The sequence below is a fragment of the Falco peregrinus genome, chromosome 3, assembly GCF_023634155.1.
Source record: "Falco peregrinus isolate bFalPer1 chromosome 3, bFalPer1.pri, whole genome shotgun sequence".
NCBI classification, from domain to species: Eukaryota; Metazoa; Chordata; class Aves; order Falconiformes; family Falconidae; genus Falco; species Falco peregrinus.
In genome coordinates, this window is record NC_073723.1 from 112,657,599 (window position 1) to 112,676,817 (window position 19,219).

Consider the following 19,219-nt stretch of genomic DNA (forward strand, 5'->3'; position numbering starts at 1 on the left):
AGCTATGAAGACTGCTTTGTGTACTTAACAATCCTGCAAAGCTACTACAGGCTAGGAAAACAAGACCCTGGGGCCGCTCCCAGTGGGATTTTGAGATTCCTGACCCGCTGTGAGCATCTCTTTCAAACAAGCAAGGAAGAAAAGCCTTTTCCAGATTCTTCAGACCCTCTCATTACAGCTGTCTGAGACTGGGCTCATATATCCAGGGTAATTACAGGGCATCAATCACAGAAGCAAGTAATGGGAAGGCTGGGGGTCAGACACGCCTGTCTTGCCTCAGCAAAGCTTTTGGTGCTCAGCTGTTCCCAGCAGGTTCCTTCATCCCTAGCCCATTCAGCACAGAAAGGAACCAGCAGGAAGCAGTCAAGAGGTTGGCCACCCACTGAAAGCTTTAATGAAGAGCTGATGGACCTAGACAGGGGGAGGAGGTGGGAGCCACGTGGGAAGCCACTCCCAGGGAAACAGCCAAATCTGAAAATAAACACCTGTGTTTGGACCTACCAAGGACAGTCCAGACTTTGGAATCGACAGGCTGTAGCGTTTGCACCGGCAGACTCCTGCTCATCTCTTTTAAGACTGATGTATTTTCTTACTCCCCTGTGTGACACTAAACTCCTGTCCAGGAAAAAAGACTGAGTAAAGGGACAGCATATAAGGTGTTTTTTTGACCTTTAATCGGAACACCAGCAAAATCAGGGTCCAGAGGAGAAGGGAATACAACCTCACAACAAAAGGGAGTAACTTCTCAGTTTGTGCTTCTAGGGAGGTAGGGTATCAGTCCTTTAAAGAGAACCTTTAACTAGGTACCATCTCTTCCGGGTTGTCCTTTGGCTAGCACACTTCTGGCCTGTAGCACTGCTTCTGTCACGTGAGCAGAGTGTTTGCTTTCTTGGTTGGCAGGACCAGCTCTTTGTTGTGACAGCCAGCTGTATCCTCCACGTGTCCTGAAAGAGCAGCAGCTGCCGGCAGGCCCCACCACTCAGCAGCGTCCTTTGTCCTTGAGCTGGAATGCTGTTAGCTGGCGCCACCTTCCAAAAGCCTTCAATAGTAAAGTGGACAAATCAAAGACTCGGGTTACCTTTGAGGGGTTCCACCCACTCTCCCAGCACCCATCAACACAGCTTTTCCTCCAGCAAACGCCTGTGCCAGCTGCCTCCCCATTCACTCAGAGCCCTTCCCTGTCTCCCCTATGTTCCTGTAGCCAGTAAGTTAAGTGCAGAGTACAAACCCACGTGAGAAAAGGAAGAGCAATGTCCCCTTCTGTCCTCTAATTTCAGTACCTGCTCTCATCTCGTTAGAGCACATAATCCTGCATGGAACTTTGGGAGGTGGGCACAGCAGTGAACTGGCTATTTGAGATCTAAGGTTTTGCCTGCTCGCTCAAATTTATAGTGATTTGCCTGTCCCTGGGTGCAAGGCAGCACGGTCCTCCCACACCAGTGTGGAGCCTGTTTCTTCCCTGAGTGGGCTCTTGAGAGGCAGGGGATTAGTGGATTAACATCTCTGATAACAGTGAGGAAGGGGGCACATGTCACGGAAATTGACTGCTGAAACAAAGCTTTGAAAAACACCCAGAAATGAACCCATATAAAGCTGGAAGCTATTTCCCTTTGTTATAGGCAAGTCCCATTGCTTGATGTATTCAACTTCTCACGAGTGCTTTGTGCAGGGAGAGAGACACAGGGAATGCCAGTTGTCCCTTTGGAGTGCTTTTTGGTCCACTGAGGTCCAAAGACTTAAAGCAGTCATAAATGCTTACCTGAGATAGTAGGCTCCTGGCTTCCTCCTCCAAAAAATTCTGTACCACACAGCTTTGCAAATGTCGTCGTCTCCACACTCTCCAGGCGTTTTCTATCAGTCTCTTCTGGTCCTGCCCAGAAAAGAGGCAGTGCACAGATTAAATGGTCTCTGGCAGGAGAGACCCTTCTTCACTTCCCCTCTAGTTCTATCTTGCTTCCAGTTGCTTCCCCAGGTCCCTCCTGAATGACTTTGCATTGGTAATGAGCAAAACTGACTGCTAACAAAGCTCTTACTGAACTACTGTCTCCTGCAAATATTGTGGCTGATTAAGTCACAGTACCCTGGGGAAAGAACAGCACCCCATCAGTGCTTCAGCACAGCTCCTCAGTGACTGTGGATGTGCTCGCTACACTCACATCACTGTACTGCCCCGTGGGCAGGTCAGAGCACATCTCACACAGCTAATGCCCAAGCAGCCAGACAGATACGGGTCTGTTCCATAGGTGGCCAGGGCCTCAGCAAAAGGGGAAAGCAAGTAACGGCTCTTGGCAGGCTGTGGACACCAAAGGGATGTATCAGGAATACAAGGACAAAGACGGCAATACTTGCTGTGAACCTTCTGCACAGGCTACAGACAATCTATACAAAGCATCCTGTCTCAGCTTCCCTTCCGTAAGATGGAGCAAAGCACAACTAAATATGAAGATATGCTAGTCTGCCGTACTGGCATTTCAAAGAGAAAGACAGAAAAAGTAGCCACAGCAGCAAACCAGGATTTCTGGCGCACACTGGTACTTTTTAAATCCCCAGGTCTCATCTCCCAGGATGTATGTGAGGCTGCAAGCATAGTAGGCTCACCCAGTAACACCCATCACTGCCACCCTTGTGGCAGCACCAGATGCTCACCAACACTTGAGCCAGTATCACCACCTTGCTTGCTTCTTTCCACTGGTGCCATCCCCTTGCCAGACAGTGCAGTCTCCTGTCACGCAGGCACCGGCGAAGTATCACTGTGCGATGCCACCACCTCACGTACTTCCTGCTATAGGGAAGAGGGGAAAATGAGCTTTATCAGCCCAACAGCCCTACAAGGGAGTCCTTTCCTGATGGGAGGAACAAGAGAAAGCCCAGAGCCCTCCACTCCACTTACCCAAGCCACTTCTCATCCCACTCCTCCAAGTCCACCTCTGCTTTGTTCTCCTGGATCCTTGCATGTGCAGGGAAGGGTCCCACCACACCAGGTCTCACTACCAAGTGAGGGAGAAGCAGCCTTTCAGCCCTGTTTTGGTTTCTGTAGATCACCAGCCAGCGGTGAATGGCACTGGGAAAAAGCCCAAGAGGGGCAGCTAGTGCTGAACCCTTTTCTCTGCCTCTTCTGCTTTCTAGGAAAGAAAAGAGGAATCACACAGGAGCTAACCTCAGATCAGGAGAAGGAGAGACCAGAGCTGCTATAAGCCCTTAGTCCTTTGGCTCCTGAACTCAGAAGCAACCTACTCAGAGTTCAACTGCCATGAGCACCTACTCCACAGAGGAATCCCAGTCATCTGCCTGACAAACACTACTCCCCTTCCCTCCTCACTCACACTCCACACATGGCCCCATGAAAGGAAAAGAGGTGGGGGCATCTTCTTACTCATGGACCAAGACAGAGACATCTTCCTGTTCTTCCTAGCACCTATCAGGGTACTGCGCTGCCGTGAGCACTGGGAAAAGGCAGCTGCTTTTGTCCAGTAGTTGCAGGCCTGCAAACAGAAATAACACAGCTGCAGCCAAGGCTAAACACAATGTGCGCAGAAAGCGCACGCACACACACACACACAAACTAGCCTTAGAGATACATTCATGCTCATATCCCTGCAGGTAGTTTAATGTGCTAGACCCCAGGCTGGAAGCTGCACAGATGAGATCCCAGCAGGACTGACTCAGGCCTTCCAAATCAATCGACCTCTTTATGGTTTGCTGGCTGTGAGTCTTTGGAAAAAAGCTGCAGCTCTGACAGCTCGCCCTGCTCTGCAGGGACAGTGATTATCCCACCTCATCTTTGAGCACAGAGGAAGGAGCGTGCTCATCTCTCTGGTCAAAATGTTCCTATTCCTTATTGCTGTGCTCCAGATGGTTGCTGCAATCAACGCCAGATTATGGTGATGAAGGCAGGGACTAAGCAGTCACCATGAGTCAGACCAGGTTTTTATACAAGCCTTATTAGTATCTTAGTGCCTAGTGACTCACTGAGGTCTTCATTGGGACCTTCATCTTTTCTTACTTGTTTTACAGTAGCCACAGATCCTAGACGCAGGGCTTGCTGTCCTCTTGAGGCCAGTCGCCAGCGGTGACAGGCTTTACCCCGAGAGGGTTCCTTGCATGTGTGGTTTCTCTCTCCTGGCACCCGTTGTTCAGCTCTTAAGAATTTCACCCTCCACTCAGTAAAGCTCGTGACTAGGAGACGGTGCTCTCTGACCCGTTTAAAACAAGAGAGGGCTTCCTGCTGCCTCAGTCTACAAGCAGTGACCTGGGCCCAGGTGACTAGGCACCTGAAAAACAATGCAAGCACAGAAAAGCAGCAGATGCCTAAACTCACATTTCCATGTCATCACCGAACAGGCTATAGACCAAATTCCACTTTCTCACCCCACCCTGCAGTGTCACAAGTAAGTAAGTGGTCAAAGCAAGTGGAAGAAAAAAAGGCTGTTCCCATTATTCCTTCTGCAATCAACATTTACGTATCTTGCTCTGTGATACTTATTTTTCCAGTGCTTTGTCCTTGGGAGACATAAGTTCAGACTCTTCAACTACAGTTTCTTTTGCAAACAACTTGGCCTCGCTTTGCTTCAGATTCCCAGCACTCTGGGCTCCTCAAAGCCCAGGAGCATGTCTGCTTCCTTCTGGCTGTTCTAGCATTTCTTCCTCTTCAAAGGCCTCTGCAAACTGAACACAACACTTTGCCTACAAAACAAATGCCTTTTCTTTATGGGATGAACTGCTGCTAAAATCTCCTTCAGCACGGAACCCAGCTGACTCCTTAAGCCTGCTTGCTGCAGAACCAGGCTGCATTTAAGACAGCAACTTGTTGTCAAGATTCAGATTTTAATTTTTTTCTTGGCTGTCACAAACTAAGGGCCTGCATACACGGGATGTACAGCTAGAATCTTTATGGAGACAATTTTATTCCAAAAAGTCAGTGTCTACAGGAGTTGTTATTAACAGCACTGTAAATCTGCACCCACAATAATCTCTCCGTATCTTACAGGCTGATGCACAGGAGGCCAGTTTTCCTCTGCAACCCCAGGAGCCAATCTGCTTTTAACTCCTGGCTTATCCTTTTGGTTCCTTGTTCCACTTGGACTTTCATTATGCAAATCGCCCCATTGCACCATAGGGCAGAGGTGTAAATACCCTCTGCCTGGCAGGCTTCTCTGAAGATCAAGAGAATCTATTGCAGGTTATCCTAGCATGAAAAATGCCCCCCTCAGAAGAGACAGGGCTCAGCCTGTACCATATCCAGGTGAGAAATTAGAAGCACTCTCTCATCAAAGGAGAGCTCAGAAGGAAGATTAATGGTGGAGACACACTCTACAGGAAGGAGCAATATTAAGGACTTCTCTCAAACACACTTCCTACTAGGGTGCCGCCGCACAGACCGATTTGCAGAAGAAAACGCAACCGGGTGGGGTGAGTGCAGAGTCTAAGCTTCACAGCCACTAAGGTTTTACTGGGTTTTTAGTTGTTCTTTCCTCTGCAGATCTTTGTCCCCTCTCAGCCCAAACCCACAATTCAAAAGGAAATCCGCTAGGGCCAAACCTGCACTTCTTGTGCCTTAAATGAATCCTTGGCGTAAATAATTTTATTCATTCTTATCCTCCTGACTTATCTCAAAGAGAACCACCTGAACAATTCCTGCTTCACTGCAGCTGGACACTTTGCTGTGTTTCAGGCAGGCAGTAGCCTCACACAACATAAACCACATAAATGAAACAATTCAATGAGACAGCTACTGAACAACAGATGAGAGAGATAAGAAGTTAAGGATTGACAGCAGACACCTTGTTCTTCAGATTAAACTAATATGTTTACAGGATCTGCACCATAACATAAGACTCCAAAACATACTACAGCTTCACCTACACTGCAACTTAACACTGAGATGAATTGAATATCATGGTTCTCCCTTCACAGGCTTTACTGAATATTGCTTTTCTGCAGGAATATATTGAACTCAATTTTTCACTTTAGTTTAAATTTAAATCAACATGCTGTGTCCAGAATTGGGAACATTCAGGTTTGTAAGCATCAGACCTCTGCCCACTATTTCTTTGAGCAAATACTGAATAATTCCAGTGGAAATTAGAATTTCACTTTTTTAAACTACACAAATTTGTTTGCATCTCCTTTGCTTAGTTTACAAATACCACACTGCATAACTAAGACTGAACAGAAGTTCTGGAAAGAAAAGAAGTTTTGAATGAGAAGAACAAGATGGGGAGTGGGAGGCTATGGATAACAGATCACTTAACATAGCAGCAACCCCAGGGTAGCACTTCTACAAAAGCTCCATTTACACACAAGTTATCTGTACTTTCAAACCCAAGCTCTGGTAAGAATACACTGAATTATCTGCTACATAAATTGTTCTTCACTCAAAGCTCCCCTCAGAAATACCATCTGAGAGCAGGAAACAAACCTATGCAGAAGATGACATTCCCAGAACTGAGCAGCATATTTCTGCTTTCTTGTTTGGCAATACCATGTCTGCAGGACCAACCTCTTCTTCTCCTGGCAGCTGTACTGAGCCCATTGCTGCTGCAGCTCTCTCATAGCACGCCTCCCTGTGAAAGAATGCAAGAGCTTGCTGAGCCCAACAGGGTTTTTTTGCCACCACAGAATCCAGACAAGAGCAAAGAATACATCTGCTGCAAATACCAGATGGGATATCTATGATATCCTGTCCTCTAGCAGCTGAAGAGATTTTTCAATTCACCTTGTAGGTTTTTGTCTGCAAGGCAGTTAGACCTTTTTTCCCCTCCCCTGTCCTTTCCCAAGCAAGTGATCACAGATCAGTTCCACTTTCATCTGCAAGGCAGTTTTCCATAAAAAATTGGGAGTATTCCTTCCCTGGCACAGTGTAAGTACTTGGCAATTAAAGCACGTGGAGTCCCTTGAGGGACAGAATCAGGACTGTTAAGCAGTCCCAAAAGAAACCGCTGAAGCAAAGCCTGGCTGTTGGGTCTGAGGAGTCATGTTTGAGCTCGGAATGCTGCATCTGAACTCTGTTTAACTCCCCAGCTGCTGAAATGCACTGCTTGAACACTCCTTTGGTAGTGCAAGTAAAGCGAGATCCACCCCTTTTCCAATCAGCTGCCAAAGGAGCATCTCCCCTAGCATAAAGCACTAGGAAGCAGCAGGGCACATGTCCTGCTTAAAACCACAAGAAGGTGGTGACACAGGTGCTTGCTGACCCCTGGACTAGTACGTGCCATTCCAAAGGAACAGCACACAAAGTTACAACAAGAGGTGGGACTTTCTCCATCCCAACCACCTCCACAGCATCCCTCTCCTACAGACACAAGTGCTGCTGATGGCATAACTCACTTTGCCAGCAGGAATGCCAACGCTGTAGAGCATCAGCAGTAATCTGGTGAATATGACACCTGAATCTCTGGTCAGCTTCCACTTTCTGGGCCAGTCTCTTCTTCCACAGGCTGAAAGCCATCTGGCAGCAATGAACTCGATGTTTTAGGGCTGCTGCTGCTTTTCGCTTCTTATTTTCCACGACCCAGTGGTGCCAGCTGAGAAAGGCTCTGAGAAAGACAAAGGTCATTGCACCAACTGTAGGAACAACTCACACAGATTCACACCCTTGTAACTGCAACTTTAATAATAAATATACACATGAAGGAATTTAGGAAATACACCTGATCTGTTAGCATCCTTTCCCCATTAAATGTCAGAGGAAACGATGGACAGGGCAAGTTGTACAGTGTTCTGTCCTGGCTGTGCCAAACCTGTTGTGATCTTCAACTTCTGAATGAGTAGAGAGCAAGGCCAGCTCCATGGATAGGAACTTACCAGGGCTTGTTATCAGCAGTGCTAGGCTTGCTTTAATTTGTGAGGCACCCCATCAAACCAGAAATTATTGCGTTTATGTTCAGATATAATAATTTTGAAGCAGGAAACCCACAAAATAATAGGCTGCAAAACTCCCACTGAAGACTGAAAAAAGATAACTAGAGGAAGAGTATTCTTTTAAAAAAAACAAGTGTAGAGCTCTCAAAACAGACAGCTTTAGGAAACTTCTGGAAAGCACAATACCTACCGAGACAGCTGAATGAGCCTGCAGTACTGCTGGGCCTTTACAAGCTGCTGAGTCTGAGCTGACCAGACAATGAAGTACCTCTGCAGGCAGCATTTCTCTGCTTGGTGCCAGCAACTCTTCACCTCCTTGTCAGAACTACAGTCCTGTAATCCAGAAGCAAAAAAAGGCCTTGAACTACTGCTGTAACACAGTTACTCCATGCAGCCAGGCCTTTCTCCTTGCTACTGTAACTTCCATGCTTGCCTAATTTCCTGTTGCTAACCCACACACGCGGCATGAACACCCACACATGAGGATCTAGCACCTTCCTTTTAAATTCTTGACACCTGGCTGATTTCCAGCTTAGCTGGCAAATGGTAGGAAGAGTTACCCTGAGAAGTGCCTCAATCTCCCAAACCTTGTGTCTGAGAGAAAAGAACAAAGACAAAACAGCAGTGAGACTTCCATATGCTGATACTGAAACCCAAAGGCTCTTTGGTAAACTGGGCTTTGCAGAAACCACTTGTACATTTACATGTCTCACACCACCTTTCAGCCTTACCTCTTCCCATGCAGAGTAACTGGTGAGAGGCTGGGCGTTATTGTCTTGACTCTGCAGTGCCAAAGACTGGAACTGATCTCCCACAAACCAGTTTCTTCTGCAAGACAAAAGTGTCAGGGGAAAACAGAAAGAAAGAAGAGTATGAAGTACCTGGAAAGATGGTGTGAGGTGACATGGGAGACTATCCCGAAGGAAGGAATTCAGCCAGACCAAACAAGGGGACAGTGCTACGAGCATCCCAGAGAACCAGTCTCCAACTCACCCGGGTCCAGTGCTCTGTGGAGAAAAGGAGGCCTGCAAGTACAGCTCCCCACCCAGCTCAGCTGGCAGCTCTGCGCATTGGTGTAGTTGCAGGAGAGAACTGTAATGTGGCATGTGTGCAACATCCTCAGCAGCCAGAACGGAGGAGAAGCCCTGCTGACTGCTGTCACTAAAACTGTATTCCTGCAGGTATGGAGGGAAGAACATGCTGTGAGGTAAACGTCCTTGCACTGGAATCACTCAGCTAACAGTTCTGACCATGCCATTTACTCCTCTTTTTGGCAAGGATTCAGGGAAATCCAGGATGCATCCAAAGGAACTGCAGGTTAGCAAGTACAGCTCTGGAGTGCAAGCATATTGTTTCAACACTAGTTACTTCTACCTGCGAACAGGGGGAACAGGCATGTGCACTTGAGGCTTTTGTACCTCATCCCTTCCACCATGCAGCCACAAACAGAAGCAAGCATACAAGAGAACCTCACTAGCTCAATACCTTCCCATATCACTAAATGATGAACCAAGGAGGACACAGAGTGCAGAGACTTTATGATTTCTGATTACATTTAAACTCCACAACCAACAGGCGCAGTGCTCTTCAGGCCTAAATACTAAGCACAGTTCGCTGATGACAATGCCATGCTGAGACAGAAATTTTCCCCTGAAAAATCCCAGCAATATAATACCTCAGAGCAGTCTAGATGTATGAAGACCTTCTCACCTTTTCCAACGAGCTTTGAGAGGCCAGAGTAGCTGGAGCACTGCTATCAAAACCAGAAGATGTTGAGAAGTCCTCAGAAAAGAGCGTGGCAAGAGGCTCTTCATAGGCAGTCCTGTGCGACTGCTCAGGACTTTGCTCAATTGTCTTCAGCATGAGACACTTCTGGTGCCATAATTTCAGAGCTTTTCTGAGTCTACACTGCTCCAAAGTCTGAGAGAAAGAACTGAGACAGAAGATATGGAGACAGCAAAGTGACTGAAAAGGGATACCAGAGGGAGACACTAGTACAGACGTGACAGATGACGGATGGTAAAAGGGGTTCTTCCAGAAGGACCAAAAAGTCAAGAGGACACTACTAACGAGGGCAGGGCTCCAGGACCTGCCTCTTCTTTACTCACTTAGCTCTGTGATGCTCACACAACCTTGCTTTCCACAGCAGATATACTCTCTGGAGCTTCACCTTTTGGCAGAAGTCATCAAAAGAGTAGCTTGTTTTCTCTGGAAACTGTCTCTCTGTAGTCCACAGCAGCTGATTTTCAGGCCTCTTTGTCACAGTCTTGTCAGCTACAGAGCTTATAACTGGTCCTTAACCAGTTACAGAAAGCAACAAGAGACAATGTTTATCAAAAGGCATTCCTAAGAAACTCAGCCCAGCCCAGCCCTCAAACTGCTTCCTTTCAGCAAGGTTTAAGACTTTGTTAGGTTTACAAAGCAGAGCAACAAATCTCCCTGCAACTTCACTGACACATCCAGAACTCTGCCCACTCTGGCTTGTTAATACCATGTATCATCTGAGCTTCTCTGTTATCAGGCTGTTTTCTGCTGGATTTTACCATACAAGAAGAGGAGGAAGGAGCCTAAGCACCTCCAAGTCTTAGATTCTGCACAGACCCCAAGCTCCTCACCGTAATTCTGCCCCCATCGTAGGAGGAGGAAGTTCACCATTGCCTGCTTATTGCCTTCTGTGACCTGCAGCATCTGAACCCACTGTTGGAAGTATTTCCTCAGTGATACTGCTCTGAGACGGGCCAGGTTGCACCTGTAAAGTGCCTTCTGCTCAGCAGTCTCCTTCCATGTACTGAAGCACCTGAGAAAAATGAAAGAAAACAGAACAACATGGAAAACCACATGTACAAGCTTGTCTCCCCCTGAAACTGGCTTTACTTCAGGAAAGACAGACAGAAGCTGTCATCTTCTGAGCTTCTGTTTATTTCATTAAAAAGCCGCTGTCATGCTTAGAGCACAGCAGCACAGTGAGTGCTTTCAGGTTTGGTCTTTCAGGACATCAAAGGTCAAGACCAAAACGCTTTGGCAGTACAAGGAAGGCAAGCTGTAATGTCTCTGGCCACAGTAATTTCTTTTCCTGTGTTTATCCCTACTTTCATGTTTATTAACTCCTAAAACAAAAGAATAGATGGCTTTAAGATGGAACAACACATCACCCTCTGTGATTCCTTGGACCTTCATGGGGAACAGATTTTTCACATGAACAACTTACCGGGAGACCAAGTTTCTTTGGATGTGAGTTGTCAGTGCTACAATCCGTTTCATTTCTGAGCATCGGGAACGCCACATCCAGAAAACACTTTGTAGCTGCTTCTTTTCCAGCAGAGCACGGGCTTCCAAAAGTCTGGCTTCCTCTTTGCTCAGCAGCTCCTTCTGCAGGCGCCACAATCTGAAAGCTGCTATGTTGCAGGGCAGGAAGAGATTGACAGGAAGAAAAATACCTTAGAAGAACTTCAAACAACTTGTGTCATACAGCAAGCATCCTCTAGTTGAACTCCAGCTGTCTGAGGAAGGGCACTTAAGGGAGACGGCTGTCATTGCTGGAGTAACAGCATCTGCTGCAGCTGAAGACAAGGAACAAGGCAAAAGGTGTATGACACGACAAGTGGGCCACCCTCTGCCATCAGAGATACTGGCCCAGCTATTTGCAGGATCAGGTTCTGTAAAAGCCAGATCAAAGCAACAGCTAGACCCAAACCAAGAAGCATGGTGAAACAGTGATTACATCCAAGCTGTTCCAAGGCTACGGAACACGTGCTTACCAGCTAGCCGTCTCATATCTCTGATTGCTTCAGCTCTCCAGCAGAACTCACTTCCTCTCTGCCTACGATGAAGCTGTGTCCACAATTCTCCCTCCACCCTGAAAGAGTCACAAGCATGCTTTAACATCCGTCTGTCCAAAGAGGCATGCACAGAACAGAATCCAGAGCCTTCTTTCTCCTTAGGTAGCTCTCTGGTTTTGTCTGGACTTGTTCTCCTGCCTTCAAAATCAGAAGGCACAACAAAAGGTTTTTCTTTTGATACCTCTACTGTCCTGCTAGATGCTGTAGTATTGCCTCACTCCATTCTCATTTACACCTGTATCACATATGCAGGTGACAGCTGAACTCAAGAAATAGTGCAGAAGTATTTCTGTCAGACACTCAGATCAGATTGAAAACACTAGTACACAGAAGCTCTGAAACAGGATTGTTTAGTTCTTAAAACTAAGTAATTCTTGCAGTGCTTATCTGCAACAATTCATCCAAGGACCTGGAAACAAGTCTGCCACCCTTTAAGAAAAATTTCTTGTGGTGTTTGTAAACCTCCACTTGTCCAAGATAACAGAAAGAACATTTTCAGCTTACCTACAAGCCTGCTCAGCTTCCTTTGAGTATCCTACTGTAAGCTGGTGCTGAGCTGAGGTTGTCATAGTTGCTAATCTTCCTACTCCAAAACACCCCACCGATGAACTTGGGGTATAAGAATATGGCTCAGGCTGCAGAGCTTGCTTCTTGCTCTGTTTTTCCACAGCTTCCTTCCACTGAAGGAGAAACCACATGATTACAAACTGCAGGCTGAGTATCAGGGTCCACATCACTGAAATTCATACAGGGTACCCCTTCCTCCTCCCTATCCAAATAGGATTTCTGCCTCCTCTGACTGCACAACAGAAAACTCATGGCACCACTTTTACTGTCCCTAGCCCGTCCTCACCCTGTGGAAGCTGATAGCTAGCAGAGCCGAGGCATGTCTCTGCTGGGCTACCTCCAGCTGCATCCTCCTCTGGTGCACAGCCCACTGCAAAGCACCAAGGCCTTTCCGAAGTAGTTGCTGTCTGTAATGCTGCCTGGCTGCAGCCCTTTTCCAGAGGATGTGTCTCCTCCAGGCTTGGAAACACCTAGTTAGCATTTGTCTGTCACACAAGTGCTGGAAACTTAAAAAGAAAAAAACAAAAGTGAGCTCCAGTTAACACAAAGGAAAGTTAAACACAGCCGGGAGATGGCAATCAGAGTTCAGCCACCAAGCAGAAAAGAGGTATTTCAAGTGGTTCCCTCTAAAGAGTGGAAAACCTGCAGCCTCACACCAAATTAAGGTATCACCATTGCTAAATTGGTAGCAATCTCACACACGTATTATCCACAGGTCACAAATTTGAATCCCATCTCATGGACAAGACCAGTTCTTGATCTTAGCTAACCATGCAGTGAGCATGCTCGAATTTGCTGCACCGAAAAGCGGAATACCTGGTACCAACACTTTTTCATTGCTAGCAACAACCAAGGTTGAATTTAGAAGCTAGAATTTAAAGGATACAGATATTATTTTTAGAGCATGCTCCATTCTAGTTGGCAACCCTTTGAAGAGAAATGGATGCAGCCCCTGACCCAACCATGGCAGAATAATGTAGGTTAAGTCCTAAACCCAAACATTCCTAGGAACATGGCCTCCTTAGCCACTTTGCAGCAGTTTTCCTCCCCTGTTATGTACCAGCACACTCACACAAAACCAGTCTTTTTACCTTTGCTCGTTCACCTTCAATGACCAGAAGCTGTTCTCTGAGACCTGCAAACAGGCAAAAGACAGTAACTCACATGATTATTCTCACTACTCTTGAACAATTTGTCTGTGCCCAGCATGGCAAGTCATTTTAGATGAAGACCAGAACAGTGCTTCCTCAGGGTAGCATACTATGTTGGATGCCTTTGACACTACTCCCACCATTGCTCAGTGAATACTCTTACATACTTCAGACATGGAAAAGCCTGAGGACCCTTCACAGAGTAAGAACCAGTTTAATGCTTTCCCTCTGCGTACGATCCAGAGAATATAAAAAACAGGTGTTTACATTCCCAAGACCAACCAAATTAACATGCTGGTCTTCAGGAAGAAGCATGTGAGACAAAGTTGCATATGTTGGGATGGATCAGGACCATAAGAGAGGACATTCTGGCCATTCAGTGCCAGAAAAAACTAAGGGACAAGCATCCCCATCACCGTTGTACCTTAACTCTTTACCTCTAGCAAGAAGCAGAGACAAGTACATGTATTATCTGTGAGTAGGGATGCTACACAGTGAGCCCATCCTCACCTCCCTGGACACAGTTTCCTGTGTCTGGCTCCCTTCTTCACAGCACCATGGTTCTTTGGCACTCTTCTCCATAGAAGGTTCTTCAGACTGGTCGAGATTGGCATCAGCTTCCCAGTTCCTCCAGCTGCTTTGGTAGGAGTATTTGTTTCTCCTTTCTTCTCTGCTCACACTGATACAATCTATGTCAGAATACTCACCAAAGCCTTCCTCAACCTGAATACCAGATGGGCTGGACTGGCTGCTGTCCACCACAGCCTTTCTTCTGGCTGCTTGTGATCTAGAGCCACATACCTCTTCCGAGCATTTGCTGGACTTAACACAAGGTTCAGAGTTGTTGACTTCTACAGGTTTAATATTAAGCTGCTGGACTGGTCTAAACTGTTTATCTCCAGGAGAAGTGGCTGTCATGCACACCTCCCTCGGAGTCCTATACATGGCTACACCAACATTCATCCGAGCCTCCCCTAAATCTGTCTCCAGTGACAGCTGCAGACCCTCTGGATACAGACTGGCTGGAAGGTCTTTCTTCCAAGATACAGCACACAGGGATGCCCTGTTAGACAGCTCTTCTTTAAGAACCTTTTCAGGGGAATGACTTTTTGTGTGAACACAAAGACTACGAGTTCCCAGAACTGGCTTTGCCTGTGACTGACACATGAAATAAGGGGAGCAGCTGTAGAAGGAATTAACTTCTGTATCCACTAGCCTGCCAGAGCACAACCCAGATGCAAGGGTTTCTGGCTGGCCGTCACCTGAAATTCTGGTTCTCCATGTGTTTGAGCCAATATATCCATATCTGTGAGAGACAGAGAGAGGTTCTGCATGACTCGTCACTGCATTAAGGCGCCAGTCTTTAGCAAATGGAACACCCCATTTCCATCTTGCCTGGGCAGCCCTTGTCTTTACTCCAGCTAGCTGTTCTCCTGTGCTCAGGATACTAGAAGCTGATTCATCAGGAGCAAAGCACAAATTGCCACTGAGTGGAGAAGACTTGGGCTCCAGAGGGAGGGAGCCCCGTATCCCCATCAAAGCACTTTCTTGCTTAAGCTTCTGGATTGAACAGTAAAAGTTCGCAGAAATCTGTGAGGAATGCAAAAGAGACTGAAAGGAGTCTGAACTAGATGGATTGAGATCCCCCAGTGTCAGGGCTGAACTACAACAACTGTTCACACTTTCACTTGAGCTCCTTGAAGAGGGACACACCACTAATTTGTGCCTAAGAGGGGAATCTACCGTATAAGATGACAAACATGCATTGACCAGTGAAGGGTTCACGGGATCCATACAAGAAGCAGCAGGAGGCTGATGCTGTTGTTGGTTTTCCACTGGATAGTCACTATTCTTGTTCCTACTTTCTAAATAGCAATGGCAAGCAGCATGTATGGGGCAGTGACCAGCTGCCTTTGCTTTCTGATGATGTTGCTGAAGAAAGTCAATAGTCTTGCTCCTTCTCCCTTCTAAACTATAAGCCTCAAGGTGTGAGTGTCTCTGAGGAAGATTCACAGCAGGGTGCACTGACAATGCAAGGTGGGGAATTCTATGAGCCACACACTTAGAGCTGTGCTGCTGCAGCCCGGAGCAGAGATTATTCTGCTGCAGGAAGCAGGAACTGGAGAACTGACCGGTGGTGTCCTGGAACGGCTGAGAAGGGCAGGAGAGATTAGTCTGTCTTAGACTGGGATCTCTCTTCCCAGCTGACAGAGGTGCGGTACACAGCCGGCCTCGTTCTGCTGTTTGGCTGGGGGTTACACTGCACGCTGCAGCCTTAAGCCAGTGATGAGAAATGTCTACTCCACTTCTAGTGCCCAAATACAGATCAACATTCACCTTCTTCTGAATGTTTCTTTGCTCTGAAGAAAAATAAGAAGAAATATAAACAAAGGAGCACGTATATTTCTCATCACATCTTGCCCAGTTTGCCAAAGGCTTTTGGTACTTTCCTTATGAATTTCTTGTCTCCAATTCACCAGCCTCAGTCCTGAAAGTATTATGGACACTACTCTCTTCCTGTTTCTCAGCAGACAATCATGTCAGAGCAGAAATGACTGAAGGGGACAGACTCAGTTCTCAACAGAAAACCTGGAAAACAAAGACTTCCAGCATTATGCATGCACCTGCAGCCTCAAAAAGAGTGTGTTGCTAGCAAGGCTGAATTATCCTGCTGCCAAGACAAGGTAGCCTGTAGCTGCTTTTCCAGAATGCTTACATCTAACCAGATCTGCGCGACACCAAACAAGAACAGGTCTAAAAGAAAATGTTTTCACAGAAGTCAGAGCAACATGGTACCAGCTAGAGTACAATGCTTACCCGTCCTCATTGACTGGAAATCCAGCTAAGATCTCCTCCACACTTATATTTTCTCCAGGGATGACAGGAAAGTTACTGCCTCAACTTAAGGTACTGTTTAACTGCTTAACAAGTGAAAATTTGTTCACATGTCATGTGACAGCCCTGCAAAGGTTCAAGGCTATGCAGGCCAACTTCTTGTCCACACCAAAGGATGAAAAAATGTTTACACACCCAGAGAATCTCCGTTGTCCCCTTACCTGGAAGAGTTACAGCACAGATGGGAGCCACTAAGTCAGATGGCTATACATACAACGCTCATGCTGAGCACAGATTTGGAAGCTGCTGCTAACAAGTAAGTGCAATTTGAGGGGACTGTGCTTTCATTCCATCGAATTTTAAAAGCAAGTTGTCAGTCACTAATTCTAACCAACATTCTTTTCCATGCCCCTTTTAAATGAAAACAGTATTGTGAAAAGGCACACACACCTGTATCATCTTAAAAAAACCCTAGTCAATCTGAAAAGAGACAGCACAGCCTATGCAATCAGTGCCCATTGTCTTTTTCAAATGTACTCAAATACCAGAAAGCCTCCTGTCAAATTACAGTTTCTGAAATACGTTTATATCATTCCTTTCTAAGAAAGCACCTGAGCCTCAGTCATCCCTGTCTGCAAACAGCCTGCTTGTCCTTCTCACATGCAAACTCTTTTAGTAATCACCACAAACTGGAGAGTAAACTCAATTAATAAAGCAACTGGAAATAGTCATGCAGCGTTGCAATTATCCTTGGGAACTGCCATTACTACCTTTCATACATCACCAAGTGTACCATGAACAGAAAGATTCCATTATTTTTTTGAGACAAGAAGTTGGCAACTACAGAGTGAACGTGGCTGCCTTCTTTAGGGTGCCTATCACTGCATGAACTATAACCACAAAATGCAGAGGACTGGTGTTCCATAGAAACACTCCTTGCACCTCAGGAATATCCAGCCAATGTATCACAAAAGGGTGCTATAAAGGATTTGAATTGTGAAAGGACATGAAACCATCACATTTATCAGTGCTGTTTTGCTCCATGAACACCTGGAATGTGGCACTGGACTACTTTATGCTCAAGAACCTAGACATCACCTATTTTCTCGATGACCCACATGATTTTTTTTTAGTTCTCCATTTCAATCTTTTCTGCCAGCTACCAGGTTCTCACCACGTTGCCATGATTATTTTAGGTGGTGTTCTTCACATCACTCATTCCTGATTTCAGTCCCACTGAGAAGAGAGAGCATCCTTTAAAAATCATGTTCGTCTGCCTTCCCAAAATTACCATTCAGGACTTCAATATAACCACTTTTAAGCAGTGCTTAACCTTACTCAAAAGGCAACAAGATTTTATGAAGTGCTTTTTTAAAACTTCTTCTAAGGCAAGCTGCAGATTTTGTGAATTGCAAAATCCATGACCAATGGATTTCATATTAGCTTTTATGTTTCCGACTAAAATATGTAACACGTACTTACTATATACACTTTGCAGCAACACACTAATGCATTAAAACCTGAAACAAATCCAATTAAGCAAACAAAAATTAAACCGATCATACTTCTGTTGTTATAAGCAAAAGGAATAGCACAGTTCATGAACAGTAAATCCAGCTCTTTAAAGCAAATGCCACTTTAGCATTATAATAATGCAAGACCTGTAAGAAATACACAGGCACTGCGTAGACCATGGGGATTGTCCCATCCCTGCAGACCAAGGCTGATCCATCTCACACTGCAGGTGGGGACCGGCGGCCAGCCCAGGATCACACTTCACGTGCCTCAGGTACAAGGCTTCTCCCCCACAGCTCAGCTTTGGGAACCAAACCGCCACCGCCCGAGCCCCCCGCTGCCCCTCACCAGCGGCCTTCCCTGCACTGAGGAGGGCAGTTAGTGCTCTGGCAGCCAGGGAAGAGCTGCACAGCAGTGCCTTTGCCTGCGGCCACCCCAGATCCAGCTGCTGTCCCGGGACGTGGTGGGCAAGTGGGAGGCCTGTGGCCCACCGACCCGGCTCGTTGGGAGCCGTTTGAGGCCAGGGGCACCCAGGCCCCCCCGGGTGCTCTCCGTGGGCACGGTCGCACCCCTCCTACAGGCACTTACTCGCTGCCAGCCGACACGGTGCTGGGCCCCTCCAGACCCTCAGGGACAGGCCACGGTCCCCTCTGTGCCCACGCCTCCTCTGCTGGGCCAAACCTGCAGCCTCGTCCCCCGCGAACGGCCGCGCCCCGGCAGCGGGCGCGCTGCAGCTGGGTCACCGTAAGCCGCTTATCCCCGCGATTAGCGGCGCCGCCTGCCCCCGGGGCTGCAGATGGCCCGTGGCTCATTAAAGGTGTGTCCGAAGGCGGCCCAGAGGGGCGAGGCCTACCTGCAGCGGCCGCGCTGCCCCCCGCCCCGGGCGGCACCTCTCCTCACGCGCAGCGCCGGGCCCCACGCTCACCCCCAGAGCCCGGGGCGGGCTGCGGGGCTCGGGCGGCGGGCTCGGGGCTGCCCCAGTGCCTGAGGGTTGTCCGCCCTGCCGGCAGGCCCCGGCCGCCTCCCTCAGGCCGCCTGAGGGGCGATGCCGCTGAGGGAGGCACCTGCTCGGGGCAAACTGGGTTAATCCTAGAGAGCTGCCGGCTCCTCACGACCCGGGGATTTGGAAAAAAACAAGCAAAATAAACCTGAGGAGAGCATGGCACCTGCTGCACGTCTGGGTGAGGAGACCCAGCCGAAGGCTATGCAGAGCTCCCCGGTGAAGCCAGGCAACCAGCCAGCACAACCAGCTCTGCGAACCCCATGCATCCTGCTAAACCAGGTACTGATCCACGAGCGCGTTGGTGTTTATCCTAAGGACTGCTGAAATACACACTCTCCTCAGAAGCCAGGAGAGGCCCCTTGCTGTTACCGTCACCCCTCAGAGTCACTGCCTGAAATAGGCACCCCTAAGGGACAAATGCCAGCCCTGGCCTTGCTCTGCTCCCCTGA

General features: G+C 47.5%; 1 protein-coding gene across 5 annotated transcripts; it reads right to left on the bottom strand.

Moving 5' to 3' along the window:
• Positions 1–652: 652 nt before the first annotated feature.
• On the bottom strand, positions 653–18,503 carry C3H1orf167 (chromosome 3 C1orf167 homolog). Of its 5 annotated transcripts, none has more exons than XM_055799165.1 (21): positions 18,356–18,503; positions 13,928–16,006; positions 13,358–13,401; positions 12,553–12,772; positions 12,204–12,379; positions 11,619–11,716; positions 11,069–11,255; positions 10,476–10,657; positions 9,969–10,155; positions 9,571–9,793; positions 8,854–9,035; positions 8,592–8,688; positions 8,051–8,193; positions 7,327–7,535; positions 6,419–6,563; positions 4,004–4,271; positions 3,374–3,482; positions 2,891–3,122; positions 2,647–2,782; positions 1,760–1,870; positions 653–1,039 (listed from the first exon to the last, which is right to left on the bottom strand). In XM_055799165.1, exons 2-21 carry the CDS (start codon positions 15,209–15,211, stop codon positions 980–982), a joined length of 4,293 nt encoding a protein of 1,430 aa, XP_055655140.1. In that variant the 5' UTR covers positions 15,212–16,006; positions 18,356–18,503; the 3' UTR covers positions 653–979. The 5 variants fall into 5 exon arrangements, with proteins under 5 accessions (XP_055655140.1, XP_055655139.1, XP_055655138.1 ...); XM_055799164.1 differs by having other exon boundaries at positions 11,069–11,252; positions 13,928–15,777; positions 18,356–18,493; XM_055799163.1 differs by having other exon boundaries at positions 13,928–15,777; positions 18,356–18,493.
• Positions 18,504–19,219: the final 716 nt, after the last annotated feature.